Source organism: Vulpes vulpes, chromosome 11 (genome assembly GCF_048418805.1).
Source record: "Vulpes vulpes isolate BD-2025 chromosome 11, VulVul3, whole genome shotgun sequence".
Taxonomy (NCBI): domain Eukaryota; kingdom Metazoa; phylum Chordata; class Mammalia; order Carnivora; family Canidae; genus Vulpes; species Vulpes vulpes.
This window is the reverse complement of record NC_132790.1, coordinates 22490970-22508446: the sequence shown is the minus strand read 5'-3', so window position 1 is coordinate 22508446 and position 17477 is coordinate 22490970. Positions and strand designations below refer to the sequence as shown.

At 35.3% G+C, this 17477-nt stretch overlaps 1 protein-coding gene and 1 pseudogene across 1 annotated transcript; both read left to right on the top strand.

The window, feature by feature from the left end:
- The first annotated feature begins 3017 nt into the window (after window positions 1-3017).
- LOC112912091 (olfactory receptor 51L1-like) lies at window positions 3018-4196 on the top strand (annotated as a pseudogene).
- Window positions 4197-10696: 6500 nt separating this feature from the next.
- On the top strand, window positions 10697-11635 carry LOC112912123 (olfactory receptor 52J3). Its single transcript, XM_025988862.2, has one exon. It carries the CDS (start codon window positions 10697-10699, stop codon window positions 11633-11635), a length of 939 nt encoding a protein of 312 aa, XP_025844647.2.
- The last annotated feature ends 5842 nt before the right edge of the window (window positions 11636-17477 follow it).

Genomic DNA, 17477 nt, shown 5'->3' with positions numbered 1-17477 from the left:
TCACCCTGGTTTGGGGAAACAGCAGGGATAGATTTTAAGAGGTTGAGATTTAGGCATTGTTGAGAAGGAGAAGTGTAATATCCTCGTATTTTCTGTAGATTTTGAAGAAAAGAATTTGAAAAGTGATAAAAAAAAAAAGGTTAGAATTTAGTAATTATAAACATCTAATAATATAGTTCTTTCTACTATATTCTTCCTTGTACATACATACACATATTGCATCTTGACAGATGGAAAGAAAAAGTCTATAGGTCAAACCAAAGAAAGCATTAAAGAAAATATTATTTAGGGCAGCCCCGGTGGTGGCGCAGCGGTTTAGCACCGCCTGCAGCCCAGGGCATGATCCTGGAGACCCGGGATCGAGTCTCACGTCAGGCTCTCTGTGTGGTGCCTGCTTCTCCCTCTGCCTGTGTCTCTGCTGCTCTCTCTCTCTCTCTCTGTCTCTATGAATAAATAAAATAAAAAATCTTTAAAAAAAGAGAAAATATTATTTAATACTTACTAATTGCTGGAAAATCGGGATGCTTTTGGAAGAAACAGATAAATAAAAGATTTGTTGATTTACTGCCTAAACTTGAATTTTAAAGCAAAATGGCCATGGAGTAAGAAAATTATAAGAAACTATTACCAGAAATTATCTTGTCTTCAAAAATCCACAGAAAATACTAGGATATTACACTTCTTCTCAACAATGCCTAAATCTCCAACCTCTTAAAATCTATCCCTGCTGTTTGCCAAACCAGGGTGAGAACTTCCCTGCAAAGATTTTTTTTTTTTAAAGCTTTCAGTTGCCTGCACTGATGTGTGTGGACTTCTCTCCTGGTCATTTGAGGGACTCAGCGGTTGAGCATCTGCCTTCAACTCAGGGTGTTATCCTGGAATCTGGGATTGAGTCCTGCATGGGGCTTCCTGTAGGGAGCCTGCTTCTTCCTCTGTCTATGTCTCTGCCTTTCTCCCTCTGTCTGTCTCATGAACAAATAAATAACATCTTTAAAAAAATAGAAATGGGTTAATTGATTGATTAATTAATCATTATTTTTTTTATAATTTAGTAAACAAATATAATTGACATATAAAAAGCCTAAGAAGACAATTCATAGAAGAATGCAAATAAATAATCATTAATGTAAAAGAATGATCTAACTGGTAAATAAATGAAAATCACTTTTTTTTTTTTTTTTTTGGAAAAGGGGCTAAAAATAATAGTAGTATCTGGAGATAATTCCATACATAATTTAGACATGTGCTGATGGTAGGAAGACTCATGAATTTCTGGCCATTCTACTTATCAGTTGTATGACCTTGGACAAATACGTAGATACTCCTGTGTTTCATTATTTTGCTTTAATATGGTTACTACAATAACTAAACAAGATAAGGTATAGATACTTAACAGAGGAACCAGTGCCATATTATTCAAGAAATGATAGTTTAATTTTAAATATTATTTTTAAATTAGCATTGGGCAATATATATCAGTATATGTTGGTTACTAGTATATATTAAATGTTATATTATTTGATTCAGTGTACCCCTTTCTGAAAATCTATGCTGAGGAAAACCTTAAGATATGATAAAAAAAAATGATTTACATGAAGATAGTCATACAATGTTAGGTGCAAAAATAGTGGCCTGGAAAATTAACAAAGAATATAGGGATACTACATTAAATAAAATGAAAAAAATAATACAATAATATTTATACAAAGTATAAACAACTACATAAACAAATGAACATACATTGGTAAATAATTTAGAAGTTAAAATAATGAATCTAAAGCAGCATATGCTCTCTGATTATTTCAATTGGGTAAAGTCTTGGAATATCAAAGAATTTATATTTTGTATACACAATTTAAATTTATCTGAGAGTAATAAAAATTCATTTGGAGATTGGTATGTTTGTCTAAGTCAGATAACAGACAGAAAAGTGTAACAAATTATCATCATCAAGAATTAGGAAAGATGAATAAAAAAGAGTTGTAAAAAATTCTGACTTAAAATTTAACCCTACAGTTATTAATATTAAATAAAAGACAAGTGTAGAAGAAGGTCTTTGGTGCATGGTTTGGAACCACATATGCAGGACTACTCAGGTTCCTGGAAAAATAAGTAAATGAATTAGAAATTAAAAATTGTATAATGTGTAGATAAAAGAACTAATCAGTTAAATCATTTGATTTATCTGAGAAAGGTGTTCACATAGATGAACAACTTTTTTTAAAACTGAAAAGCATTATGAAATAAAGAGTGATAAAGAAATGTATTATATAGCATTATTCTTATTAGTAGATAAATACACCACTAATATTTTGTCTTTTACTATTTTAATGAATGCAAACATATATTTAAGGAGATTTCAGATGTTCATTTCTTACCTCTTCCCCGAATTTTCTTTTCTCTTGAAGATTTAACAAATTAGTCATGGCTTCTACTGCAACTGGAGTGTCCATGCTTTGCAAAATTTTTAAAAGCTAGAAGGTATTAAAAATGTTAAGATTATACATAATGACCTTTTCCTTTCTCATTGTGTTGCATTTTCATAGAACATATATGTTAATTTTTAGAAAAACAGAATAATATATTAAAACAGTGAGATTAAAGATGTCAGGGTACCCTTGAAGAATGAAAATAAGATTCAGAAATGATCCACAGGCTAATTTGAAGATCAGTGCAGCTCCCCTATTTTCACTTAGATTTTGTTGTATTAATATACCAATTTATCTAAAAGTTTACATTTCTCTATTTTGCATTTATATTAAAATTTTCAAGGTTGTGATGTATACCTGATAGCATCCTAATGTCACAGTTGAGACCAGATTTCATATTTTATAAACTGTTTCTGAACTGATGACTCAGATGCCTGGGATGTCTTTCTTCATACTATATTTGTGTAAGTCATTTAAAGAACACTGAAGATCGATTTTACATGAATACAGTAGAATTTACTCACCGATCTGAATAGCCTGTGACTTTGTCAGCATTTCTCACATCCAAAGGGCTTCTGAAGCAACACCATGGTGGTCTGGAATAATAGTGATGCTACAGAACCCATCTTTCCCTTAGAAGGTTTCCATGGGCTGAAGTATGTTCATGCTTGGCTCTCAATTCCATTTTGTCTTGCATACTTGGTAGCATTTATAGGCAACATCATCATCATCTCTGTTATCTGGAATGAGTCTTCACTTCACCAGCCCAGGTATTATCTGCTGTCCAACCTGGCAATAACTGACCTGGGCATGTCCATGTCTACACTCCTTACAATATTGGCTATGTTATGGTGGGAAGCCCAGGAAATCAGAGGAGGATCTTGTTTTGCTCAGCTTTTCTTCATCCACACCTTCATGTTCTTGGAGTCTTCAGTGCTGCTGGCCATGGCCTTTGACTGATTCATTGCTATATGTCGTCCACTTCTCCTCAGAAGACCTGGCCCCTGAGTGTAGCCTATAGCCCCTGTCCTATCTCTGTACCTCCCCGGGACAACCAAACATTTCTTTTTATGTGTGGGTTTTGTTTGTATAAATCATATTTTACATGTAGACCAATCTGTGAGGTCCTTATGAGGAGCTCTGTTTTGAACATGAAATTCTGTAATGATCATCAACGATAAAGAAATCCTTAGATGTGGTTAAAAAAAAAAAACTGAGGATGCACTACTGAAGCATCTTCACCAATGATGGTAATATTGGCTTGGGCTGCTTGCTACAAAGTACAGGAGTTGTGATGCCCACCCCTATACTATTGAGGCGCTACCATCACTGTTGTGCTAATGTCCTCAGCCACCCCTTTTGCTTGCATCAAGATATTCTGAAACTATCCTGCTATGATGCCAGTATCAACAACATCTATGGATTGTGTGTAGTCATTATCACACTGGGCACAGACTCATTCCTCATCCTCCTCTCCTATGTCCCAATTTTCCATGCTGTGCTAGGCATTGTGTCTAATGACAAGCAACTAAAGGCACTCAACACTTGTTTATTTCATGTATGTGTGGTGCTTATCTGCTTTGTACCTCTAATAGGGGTATGCATGGTCCATCACTTTGGGAAACACCTGCCTCCCATAGTCTACATTCTCATGGCTGACATTTGCCTGCTTCTCCCACCAGTACTTAATCCCATCATCTGCAGGTCAGGACCAAACAGATGTGTTTTGGGATTTTCCACATGTTTAGGCAAAGTCAGAGTCTTTAGAAAATACCTGGCATTAATTTGGAGAAAATTTTCTTCATCAGAATCTTAACTGTACAACTTCCTAGATATGTGATTTTGGAGAATTCCCCAACTCTCTCATTTCTAAGTTTCTTCTTTGTAAATTTGAAATTTATCATTGCTCCAATGATCTCCCTGCATTTTATGAAGATCATCAAGAATAATACATTATGAGGATTTTAACATAACAATGTAACCTTTTTAATGGCACATTTTATTGTTTTTGAAAATAATAGTACAATTGAGATCTCTTACTAATTCAAAGACCCAAATCAGGTTAATCTTTACTATAGTCTGTGACCTTGCCCAGTGCCAGAATGTTGTGGAAAAACTTGTTTCAAGAAAGTAGGTTTGTCCTGTACTGGGCCTGAAATTTTGAAGACCTGCCAAACTCAATCTTCACTCTGTCAAATATTATCACTAAAACTGAATCCTTAACATTATCCTTTTCCACTTATCTGAGGAGTGTCTTCTACTTACTCTCTTGTATAGCTATTAGAAATCATAATCACCTGCCAGTGTTGAGATAAGCATCTAGGTCATGATTGCTCACACAAAGTCAACATATAGTGAGTGGAAAAACTGAAGCAGGCATGCATTCACCCCACTGAGGTCAAGAGGATGATACTAAATCTAGAATATGTATGGTTTTGGACTGTGTTCACCCACACAATCAGATTATAACTTGGGACAAATACAAGCAGTCAAACATTAAATACAAAACAAAATTTTATTTCTGTTTATTGCCATGATGGAGTAACAGGGACCAGATTTACTCCCTCACCTCACCATAAAAAAACTAAAATACAGTGGTAAAGTTCATAAAACAACAGTGCTAAGAAACTAGATTAAGGAAGCAAAGACAATGATCTGTAACAAAAGGAAGAATGACATGAGCCTAAAGGTTGCCCCTACTTACTTACTGGAAATTTATCAAGTCATGGAGAGGGGTAGAGAACCCAGAGTCTGATGGTCTGCCTGAATTACAAGGCAGAAGACTAGAGAGGAGCGAGGTGCATGGAGACAGGTATATGACCTCGGGACATTCCTCAGAAGTCTTCAGCTGTGTACCAGTCAGTGTATGAATGCAAAGAAACTACTGAGGCCAAGGAAAGAACCACAAGAAAGGCACAAATGGAGCAATTCTCAGGTCTTATGTATGACTGAGCAGAGCTCTTATTGTTGACAGACAGTATGGACAAACCTTGTAGTAATAAAAAGAACATCTGGCCATGTACTTAGGAGGGTGTTACCTCAGTAATGCAGTGAATTATCTGTAGATCAAAGGCTGTATTTGGTCTTTCCTAACAAAGCATGAAGAAAAGTCTTGAAAGGGTTAAAGCTATTTCCATGTAACTTTATGGCACACAATAATAAAGGTAAAATACATGTTTAGAGAAATACAAAAAAAAAAAAAGAGTGCAGTTTATTTTGTGCCTTTCTTTGGGAAACCAGCAGCCTGGGAGGAGCATAAAGTATGCCTCTTGCTATATTTTACAGGAAGAGATTGCATGTTCTAGTCCTATAAGTGCCTGTTCTCAGACCATGATGAGGCTAGTAGGCCCACCTAATTTAGTGGATCTGTTAGGAATCTCATCATCGAATACATCTATACAAGATTCTCAATCGGTAGCTTGTCAATGAATGATGAAGTTCTTTGACACTTAAAAACATCCCTCCATTTGGTTCAGAACTCAGAAACTCAAGATAAAAGATTTTTAAATTCTGGAGTACTTCTTAAATGGCTACACATATACATATTTTTAAATAATTAGCACACGTATGGGAAAATACATTTAAAGAAATATCTCATAATATTAAGAAAGAGAGAAATCATGACTAAAATATGAAATAAGGAAAAATTATACATAAAATATCAATGTAGAACACCAACTGTCAACAAAGAAGAGGTATGAAAGAGAAAGAAAAAGATAAAGATTTAAAATTAAATATAATTTCAAAAAATTAAAAATAATTTCCAACTTTTAATGTCATAGATCCATACCTTAGAAAGGCCCAATTCATTTAGTAAATGAGGGTGAATTTTCAGAAATTTAAGGAGAGAATACTAATATATTACAAAGACTAAAGAAAAATCACAAGAAGTGACCTGAAAGAAATGTGAATTACAATGGTATCAGAATCCTTGATTTCCATGTGGACCATAAATGATCATTGTAATCATGCTTATAAAATCATCTTCAACCAATATAACTCTCAGTTCACTAGAGCTGTGGTAACAAAGTATCACAGACTGAATGGCTTAAACAACATAAATTTCTTGTCTCAGAGCTCTGGTGGCAGGCAGTCTGAGATGGAGGTATTGGCAGTGCTTCTTCCTTCTCAGAACTGTGAGAAAGTGTCTGTTCCATGCCTCCTGCCTAGAGTACATGGTGCCTTCCCCATGTACATGTATTTCCTCACAGAGCTTCTTTTTTAAAAAAAAATAATATCAGTCATATTGAATTAGGAGCTCACCCTACTCCAGTATGACCTAGTTTTATGTTAAATTATTGCATTGATAATGACCCTATTCCCAAATAAGGTCATGTTCTAACATACTGCATATTGGGACTTCGACATATAAATTTATGGTAGGGAGGGACACAGTTCCACCAATAATGACTAAAGCCAAAATATCAATCATAGTTGAGGGGAAAATAATATTTCAGTCATACAGATATTTTGAAATTATATCTCTTTTCATACTGTCTTTGGAAATTATATCAGGATGTGTTCCTGAAAAACTAGGGAGCTGTCTGTGAAATGAGAAGGCATGAGGTATGAAAAAAAAAAGTGAATTTAAGACAGGAGAGTAGAGTAGGGCATTCCCAACTAGGCACACGAAAAGCCATCAGTTCAGATTGGAGCTACAGAATTGAGGCCACTGCTGGGGAGGTCTTTCAGAAGAAAAAAAAGAAAAGAAATAAAGTCTGTTGAGATATTTTACATTTTATGTTTCTGAAAAGATAATTCAGATTTTCTTTGTCATTAAAATAATTTATTGGCTTTTACAACAATAAAGATGTTGGTCTGGTTTTATATAACAGTTGAATGCCTAAACTGTGTTTACTATGGGCCAAGTTTGTTTTAATATTTGCTGTTGAGATTCTGTGTCTTATCTTGATCCTAAACTTAGCTCCCTTTATGGATCTAAGATATCTTTTAGCAACTCTCAAGATTCAGTGTGTCCTGCTTCACACTCATGGAGGAAGAAATGTGCTGTTAAACAAATGTCTTGATTATGATTTTGATTATGTATATAAAGACCTTATTAGAACCAAGAGAATATTTCACTGTATATGTACAGGTGAACAAAAACTATAAATTTGTAGGAGATAACTTTAATGCTTGTAGAGAATGATGGAGAAGATTGGCAAGGTCAAATAAAAATATTACTTCTCATACTTTGTAGTCAGTGCTTTATTTCTTAGGCCTAACTGTTGTCTTAGGGACACTTGTGGAAACTTCAGTTGTGTGATAAAGAGATGTTATTTTTTCAGTCCAAAAAAATCACATTCTGATAGGATATACGTGATATATACCTGATTAATTCTAAAATTTGAAAAGTAAATATCTAATATCATCAGAGGTTTCAGAAGAAAACTGGCTACAGTGATTGGTAAGTGGTTCCTAAAGTTGCTCTGCCTGAATAATATCTATGCAGTTGTTCTTGTGAGATGAAATATATAATAATAATAATAATAATAAGAAGAAGAAGAAGAAGAAGAAGAAGAAGAAAGATAAAACTAACCACTTACTAAGTACGGGACACTGTTTTAAATGCCTCAGAGACATTTAATTTGTATCTCAAATGTACATGTACCCAATGAGGAAGGCACTATTTTGACATCCATTTTATAGTTAAGGAAACTGAGGCACAGAAATGCTACATGAGTCACCCAAAGTCATGCAGCTCATATGTGGCAGAGTCAGAACTTGAACACCAGCACTCTGGCTCCAGGATAAAAATGTAGGCACTTATCAACAGGACTTTTGAAATTTGTACAAGTGAAATCATGGTTGTGACAGGGAAAATGTATAGAAAATAGTGTGGGAAAAGAATCATGGATCTATGTCTTTAGTGCTACTTGGAGAAACTCAAAGCAGCTATATGAGAGGAGGTTGGAAAAAAACTTAGGGTAAAGAAATAGTAAAATTTTAAAAAGCTTTCTATGCTAGTTAAAATATTTGAATTTAAATTAGCTAGTTCCAATAAATGAATGAATGAATGAATGAATGATTAAATAAATAAATGAGCTAGTTTCTTTTATATGTAGAAGGTCAGTAAGCCATAGAATTGACCCACATAGTCACATTCACATGGAGACACAGTGTATCTTTTTTCACATGTGTTAAGTATAAATGACAGTAATTATGTGCTTTATCCCCACTCTTCAACTTTTATTTACATATTCTTCAGGTTGCTTTTATGTTCCTTGGGATTTTAGGTTTGGGGAATAGAATCTAGAGGTTTGTGAGCAGTCTCCAAGGACTCAATCCCAGAGCTTGGTGTAAAACTGGGATTAAAACGGGATGTTTTCTTAGGAATATCCCTTAGGTGCTAGAAGCCTAACATAAAGGCACTCTCCATGCTTCCTCAGAGAGAGGTGTTAAGGGCTGTGCTGCTCGATGCTGTGTGTAAGTCTTGATTCCTTATGGAAGGAAAAGGTGAATCAGCTGGTGAACAGGCATTGTAGGAAATGCAGACATACATGGGTAGAGCAGCCTGAGAACTGGACCAAATGGCTAACTGCAGCAGGAAGGAAAAACACAAAATCTTATCTTTAGGTGATAATAAGATTATTTTTAGAAGTCTCAGGAAGATCCGATGCATTTAATATCATCCTGTCAGTTGTGTTGGATGAAATAAATTTCCATGTCGGTAGGAAGGGATGAGGCCAGTGGAGAGCTGCTGTTGAGAGGGGGCTCCTAGCATTGCTCCATAGTAAACAACGCGGACTCTCTACCTTGGCCTTGGCCATCATTTTTCTAGGCAATGGTTTCTTACTTGGCAAGGGTGTTGACATTTTTACAGACAAGTAAGAGTCTCTGCACTTTGTAGCATTTGTTCTTTCATTGTTGGATTGAACTAATAAATGACAGTTTCTTTTTTTTTTTTACCTTGATATGTTTCCTATTTTGAAAAAAAAATTAAATGATAAAGTGAAGCTATGTCAAAGACAAAAATGGATATCTCTGCTTTATGTTTTTAAAATTTTATTTATTGAGAGAGAGAAAAAAAGAGAGCATGCATGCCTGAGAAGAGTAGGGGCAAAGGGAGCAGGAGAGAATCTCAAGCAGAGTCTATGCTGATCTCAAGACCCTGAGCTGAAATCAAGAGTCGGATATGTAACTGACCAAGCCACCAGGAGCCCCATCTCTGCTTTATTTTTGGCTAAACTGCTGAACCTTATATTCCAGTGCAAGTTCCTTTATCTCATTCTGAGTTGTTTGATGCATTCTGTAGTTTCTGAAACTGTGAAGTATCTTTCTCTGAAGATCATTGTGGAAATAGATTCTTCTCTATTGAGACATGACTGTCCTAGAGAACTGCAAAAAAAGAAATACCTTCTCTAGTACCAAAACCATTTGTGTTTCTCTATCCAGATTTCCAGTGTTTTTGAACTGGTAAGCAAGTGTTCACTCCATAGCAGTGGTAAAATTAACACCAGTAAAATCAATAGGTGCTCTGAGAGTACTGGATATGCTGTGGAGAGTGAGCAAGTGTGAAAATGGCAGAACACAATCCTCCTTTTCTCTTTCCCAACTGGTACTTGGCGCCGTCTGTAAATCATAAACAATGGCTGTTTCTACTCCTGGCCAGTATCTCAAGGGGCCCTTATTATCTGATTTGGTGTCTGTGAGAGGGTGCTGGGCTTGGGTCAGAATTTCTTAACATATCAGTCAAAAGAATTAAGATTTTAATTGTGTGAGCACCTATACACCTGGATCTGTAATTTATTTTCATTATGGATTTTTTAAATATATTTTCTTTCTTTCTTTGTCTTAGTCTTTTTTTTTGCTTAAAGTCATTTTTGACTACCCCTGTAGCATGTTAACTTGACCTCAACTGTAGTCTTAATGTTGCCAGTGTCACTCTCCAGAATATATTTTCCAGAGTGGAATCACATCCTATTCTCCTTCAAAATGAATGATAAGCTCCAACTATTAGATCTCTTCACTGAGCTTACTGCAAAACTCCATGTTTGGGATTAGAACTCAATGAGCAGACAGGGTGGAAACTCTGAAAGTTGCCTTGACCTGCTTCATCAAATGGCTATGAGATATCTCATATATGTCCTTCAGTAACAGACTTACTATGTATTAAGCATGACATCAACTCTATGCTGAAACACTAAGCTAGTGATTGACATGGCATCTCCTTCTCCTTCTGATCTCTCTTTTGATCTCTATCTCTCATTCTCTCTCATTTTTCCCCTAGACGAGGAGCAACTTCACCTCCTTTGACCAGTGACAGGATGATATACCACAATAGGAGCATTTTTCACCCAGCCACATTCTTCCTCGTTGGAATCCCTGGTCTGGAAGGGGCCCATGCCTGGATCTCCCTGCCTTTCTGCTCTGTTTACCTCGTGGCTTTACTGGGCAATGCCACAATTTTGCTAGTCATCAAGATGGAGCAGACCCTGCAGAGGGAGCCCATGTTCTATTTTCTGGCCCTCCTTTCAACTATTGATTTGGCCCTTTCCACAACCTCTGTGCCCCGAATGCTGGGAATCTTCTGGTTTGATGCTCATGAGATTAACTTTGGAGCTTGTGTGGCCCAGATGTTTTTGATCCATACTTTTACTGGCATGGAGGCCGAGGTCTTGCTGGCTATGGCCTTTGATCGCTATGTGGCCATCTGTGCTCCCCTCCACTATACAACCATCTTGACATCCCGAGTGCTGGTCGGCATCAGCATGTGCATTGTGATTCGTCCAGTTGTGCTGACACTACCCATGGTCTTCCTCATCTACCGCCTACCCTTCTGTCAGGCTCACGTGATAGCTCACTCCTACTGTGAGCACATGGGCATTGCCAAACTCTCCTGCGGAAACATCCGTGTCAATGCCATCTATGGGCTTTTCGTGGTTTCCTTCTTTGTCCTGAACCTGGTCCTTATTGGCATCTCCTACATGTACATTCTCCGAGCTGTCTTTCGCCTCCCATCACAGGATGCTCGGCTAAAAGCACTCAGCACATGTGGTTCTCACGTTGGGGTCATCTGTGTTTTCTATATCCCCTCAGTGTTCTCCTTCCTCACTCACCGATTTGGACACAACATACCACGCTACATTCACATTCTTGTTGCCAACCTCTATTTGGTTATCCCACCATCACTCAACCCCATCATTTATGGTGTAAGGACCAAACAGATTCGAGAGCGAGTGCTCCATGTCTTTATAAAAAAATAAGACTCATGACATGTTCTTTTACTAAGGATATTCATCCATCTACAAAGACCTGTGTGTTCTTGCTTTAGCAAACATCTCCTAGTCCTAATCTGTTACTGCCAGATTGAGATACAAGTTGATTTATTCATAATTGCTGACTAATGGATTCTAAAACTCGTGGAAACTTCACTGGATCTCAAGTTCAAAGGGCTATCTTGGAAGGAGCTGTGTGGCCTCTGTCTGCATGTCTTCCCACAGAGTCCTTCATAATATAAAGCTTCTCTTTTTCTGGGCAAAGAACATGTTATACTGTTTTGTTTTTTTTTGTTTGTTTGTTTTTGTTTTTGTTTTCGTTTTTTTTGCATTCTATAATTAGAGAAATGTGGCAGTGGAGATATGACCCTGTGTCCTACATCATGCGTTGGTTTGTTTGTCCATTCATTGTGCATTCATTTTATTATGCTTTTAACTTATATTCATTTTGTATTTATTGTTGTCTTGACTCATTCTAATTGCTAGGGATAAATGCATGAACCAAGTTAACACAAAATGTCTGGCCTTCTAGGAGGTTGCATTCTGTTACATTCTTTAAAAAAAAAAAACAAGTTAATGGGTTCAAAAAAATCGTTGCCAAATCTGTAGCTTGAAGTGCAATGATCTGCCAAATATGTAAGATTCCATGGAATGATAGCCAAAACAAACATGCAATTTCAAAACTATTTCTTTTTTATTTTTAGATTATTTATTTATTTGAGAGAGAGAGAGTGGGAGGGGCAAAGGGAGAGGGAGAGAAAGAATCTCAAGCAGATTCCCCACTGAGCACAGAGCCAGATACAGGGCTCCATCTCAGGACATTGCTAGTGACCTGAACCAAAATCAAGAGTTGGATGCAAAACTAAACCACCCAGGCACCCCCAAATTATTTCTTACTTATCTATAGTATCATATTAATGACTATCACTGTAGTAAGGTCCATAAACACAAGTGTAGTCTTATAATTGAATTATGTTTAGTATTTCTATGTGAAATATGTTGGTCTTTGCCTATCACTTTATTCACTTTGTTCTCTCAATCTACATTTGACCCTGAAATATTCCATCTTCCCAAACAAGGGCTCCCATCCTGGACTCATGATCTATCTCTAGTTCCTCCACTGACTTAATGTATAAGCTCTGAAATGAATCTATGAATAGTTGCCTTTTTTTTATACTACTGAGCGCTTTTAGTTGGTTCAATATTTCCCAAAGACCAAGCAATGACCCTTTGCATCATCAGACTTGTTACATGTCTTTACATTAAAAAAATTTCTTTTTCAGACTACTTACAAAAGAAACTAAAGTAAAAGTATAATGCAAATCCTTGTTCTTACAACTCCACGAATTAATGACCTTCAACATTGCACTCCTCTCAAACACAATGCTTAATACAATTATATACAGAATTAAAGTGGAAATTACTTTCAACACTGCTCCAACACAGATTTTGTCCTATTTTTCCAGAGGCAAATGTATCATTTGTTTTTCTGACACACAGTACAGATATTTTAAATTTTACAACCAGTCACGGTATTTTAGTTAGGTCATTTGTTATTAATTTATATAGATTAAAACATTTCATGTTTTGTTTTATAACATTTGATTTTACTTATGTATTCATCTCTTAGTAGGTATTCATGCTATTATTATTATTTGATTAGAAAGTATCTTGCATTTCCTTGCATTTATTTTTTTGGTGAAGTTTAAGATAGTTTATGCAGGTTTTATAATTTTTGGTAAAATTATTGAGTAGCAGAATTGTAATCAATAAGAATATATTTCTGCCTTTTTGATCTCTGTTTTCGATCGCTTAAAAATTTCACATTTTTCAATACCTTCTTTTTTCTAACTTTCTTGATTTTTTAAAGATTTTATTTATTTATGAGAGACACACAGAGAGAGGCAGAGACATAGGCAGAGGGAGAAGCAGGCTCCCTGTGGGAAGCCCGATGCAAGACTCAATCCCAGAACCCTGGGATCACCACCGAGCCAAAGGCAGAAGCTCAATCATTGAGCCACCCAGGTGCCCCCTTTCTTGCTTTCTTAATTTTACTTTGTTTCATTAACTTTGTAGCATTAGTCAAATATTGGCTTTCTAATTATAATAATTTATAACTATCCTACTCTGAACAAAACAAAAATTATATACCCCTTTTGCCTTGTCCTGTTCTTCTTGTATACCTCTATCTCTCATTTTGGAATTATCTGGAACTGTGTTTCCAGGCCATTTTTATTTGATTATATATATATATATGTATATATATTAATTATTTCTTTCTACAATAAATGTTCATGAATATCTTCTTTCTGTGGCATTCACAGTCTTTATGGAGAATATCTATTTTTCCTACTAGCTACAACCCTGCTTAGTCTGCTAATATTTAATTATACTTTTATGTCTAAGTATATCTGCTCTCATATTTGAATAGTAAATAAAGAATTTATTGAATTTTGGAACCAAGTTCTATTCCACCATCTTTCTGAATTTATTGTTCAACTTTTTTGTTCTCCTGCAACTAATGCTATCAATGGAACCAGTGCCAATCATTTTCTCACTCTTTTGAAAGGATTTTTTTCTTTTTCTTTTTGGAATCATCTTTATTTCAAAGTTCTGAAATTTCATTATAAGTCTAGATTTATAAATTTTTATAAAAGTCATGTTCAGTATTCAATCCTTATTTTCTTATGTGATATATATTATATATCTATTGCTTCCAGATATTTCTTTACCTATTACTTTTCAAACTTTATTTCTTTGAATATTTCCTTCTCCACTTCCCACCATATTCTTTTGTAAGTACATAAAAATAAAGTTGGAATGCCCTATCTTTATTCCATGTATTTTAACTTTTCTTTCGTTCCATCATTTATTTAGCTATAGTCCTAAAGATACATGTTTACTTTTAAAACCCCAAATTTTTATTTTCAGCAGTTTCCATTTTATTCTTTAATCCCTTAATATAATTAATTTCAATACTTAAAGTTTCTATTTTTGATCCTTTTAACAAAAATCTCCTGTGCTTTCTTCATGGTTGTAATTCTCTCTCTTTCATCTCTTTAAGGCTTCCTATTACATATATTGTAAAAACCTGAAGTGGTTTATTTTTAATTCTATTTCACACAGGTTTTTACTATATTGGTAGCTTTTTAAAAAATGTCTTTGGACATTTGGTGATTATTTACTGTGAGTTTTTCTTTGCCATTGTGATTTCTTGGTAGGCTCTTCCAAGACACTGTGTAAGCAGTGTTTGCAGGTTGTGTTTGTTTGTTTTTTTTTAAGATTTTATATATTTATTTATGAAAGACACAGAAAGAGAGAGGCAGAGACAGAGGCAGAGTGAGAAGCAGGCTCCATGCAGGGAGCCTGAGGTAGGACTCAATCCCAGGACTCCCAGATCAGCCCTGAGTGGAAGGCAGATGTTTAACTGCTGAGCCACCCAGGCATCCCACAGGTTGAGTTTCTTAGAAAGCACATCCTGAGATGGAGATTTTCATGGAGGCAAAATAATGCCCCCTTAAAGACATCCTCATATTAATCTTTAGAATTTGTGAATATGTTAAATTTTATAGGTAAAGAGGAACTAACACTGCACATGGGATTAAGGTTGTTCAAGATAGGAAGTGTCCTGGACTATCAATGTAGAACCAATGTAATCACAAGTCTTTGAAAGTGGACAATAATAGGAACAGAAGAAAGAGTCAGTGAAGGAGACATGATGACTCAATTGTGTAATTATTTATACATTTATTTTTTACAAGTTTTTATTTAAATTCCAGTTATTTAACACACCTTGTAATAGTAGTTGCAAGTGTAGAATTTAGTGATTTAATACATCCATACATCACCCATGCTCAGCATAAGTGCCCTCCATAATCCCCATCACCCCATTTAACCCCCCCCACCTCTACTCCAGCAGCCCTCAGTTGGTTCTTTATAGTTAATAGTCTGATTAATAGTTCACCTCTCTCTTTCCCCTCCTTGTTTATCTGTTATGTTTCTTAAATTACACCTAGGAATGAAATCATATAGTATTTGTCTTTTTCTGACTTATTGCTTAGCATTATACTCTCTAGCTCTATTCACATCATTGCAAATGGCAAGATTTAATTTTTTTTGATGGCTCAGTAAATTTATATACATATATAGCTAATATATATAAACTAATATATATTAGTATATATAAAACTAATATATACTAAGTATACTTAGTATATAGTGTGTGGATAGATAGATAGATAGATAGATAGATAGATAGATAGATAGATAAAGAAATTCTTTATTGTTGACAGTGCTGCTATGGACATCAGGGTACATACACATATTTAAAGAAAAGTAAGAGCAATACCACATGTGTAGGACTTAGCTTTCATTGCTGGCTCCGAAAATGGAGAAGAGAGCCATGAGTTAAGGAAGGTGGGCAACCTATAGAATCTGGAAAAGGCAACAAAATATGTTTACCCCTAGTGTCTCCAGAAAGGAATTCAGACCTGCTGAAAACTTGATTTTACCTCAGCAAGATATGCATCAGCTTCTTAACCAAGTGAACTGCAAGAAAATAAATTTTTGTTGATTTAAGGCACTACATTTCTGGTCATTTAGCATAGAGGCATTAGAAAACTAATATAGCTTTGCTCCTAAGATCAGCACCTGGGAGAGGTGGGTGAAGAAAGAGGGAGAAAGTTATTTGTAATGAAAGGGCAAGTGTCAGCCAGATGTTTATACAGGAGTCTCTGGAGCTGGAGTGTCACTTCAAATTTGTCCTGATTAGGGTAAATAGAGTAAGCTTATGGTTCTTCATCAACCAGCCATTATGGGGGCTTCCCAGGAAGGGGATGTGGTGTTAGACAAAGAAGTTTCATTGAGGCAAGAGAAGAAGTAAAGAAGGTTATATTTTCAGTAGTTAGATGGCTGAGAACTTCTGATCTGAAAGAGGGATATGGATGACACACTGTGGCATCTGTATCTGTTGTAAAACCCAACCAGGGAAGGAGTTTTGTGTAGTGGAGGCACTACAGTGGAACTCCACCTAATTCTTTAGGAATTTGCCTTTTGCTCCTTTTTGCCTCTGGCTTCTCTGAAAACCTCAAGACAAAAATATTCACATCCCTCCCTATCTTTGAAATAACTATCCCTCGTGTTTGCAAGTATCTGCTAGACTGCTCACTCTTGTCCTTTAATAACTGTTTCTATTGATTTTTTGTTTCTATTGATTTTAAAGATAAATATATATATAACATCAATTATAAAATACCTAAAGCTTTCTGGGAGGAATGACAGTACTTACATAAACTGTCATCTTGACAACAGAAACTACCATGTTAGTTTTTAAAAAGCATGGGAAACCAATTTTTTTAGTATATCTTATTGGAAATCGGTCTGAGTGGAGTCATTTTTCCAGCTAATAGTTTTCATTGTTAAAGTATTGTATGAAATTGAAACTTAAACAGTTTCAATTCCATAAATTAGAATGAGAGACAATAATGATATCTGTATTGCAGTGACCTCCAAACATTTTGACATTGTTATGCTATTTCAAAATACGTTGTTTTGTATTTTTTACTTGTTCATTGAAAATATATCATATATTATTTTATATATTTCATGTACATTTGTAAATAAAAGTGTGTATATGTAGACTCCTAATGCACATTAATTTTAATGGAAGTATAATATCTTTGAGTGAATAGATTCTTCTTTCCATTTCAGTACTTATTTTGTTTTTGCAATCATCCAAAGTAATAAACATTTTTATGCACAAAGCTAATTTAATATTTGAAATAGGCAATCTAATTATTCAGCATTCCCAGTAATTCCCATTTCTTCATTA

Bases quoted from the DNA above. Each gene is read 5' to 3' on its own strand.
- LOC112912123 (XM_025988862.2), top strand. From the start codon at position 10,697: ATGATATACCACAATAGGAGCATTTTTCACCCAGCCACATTCTTCCTC.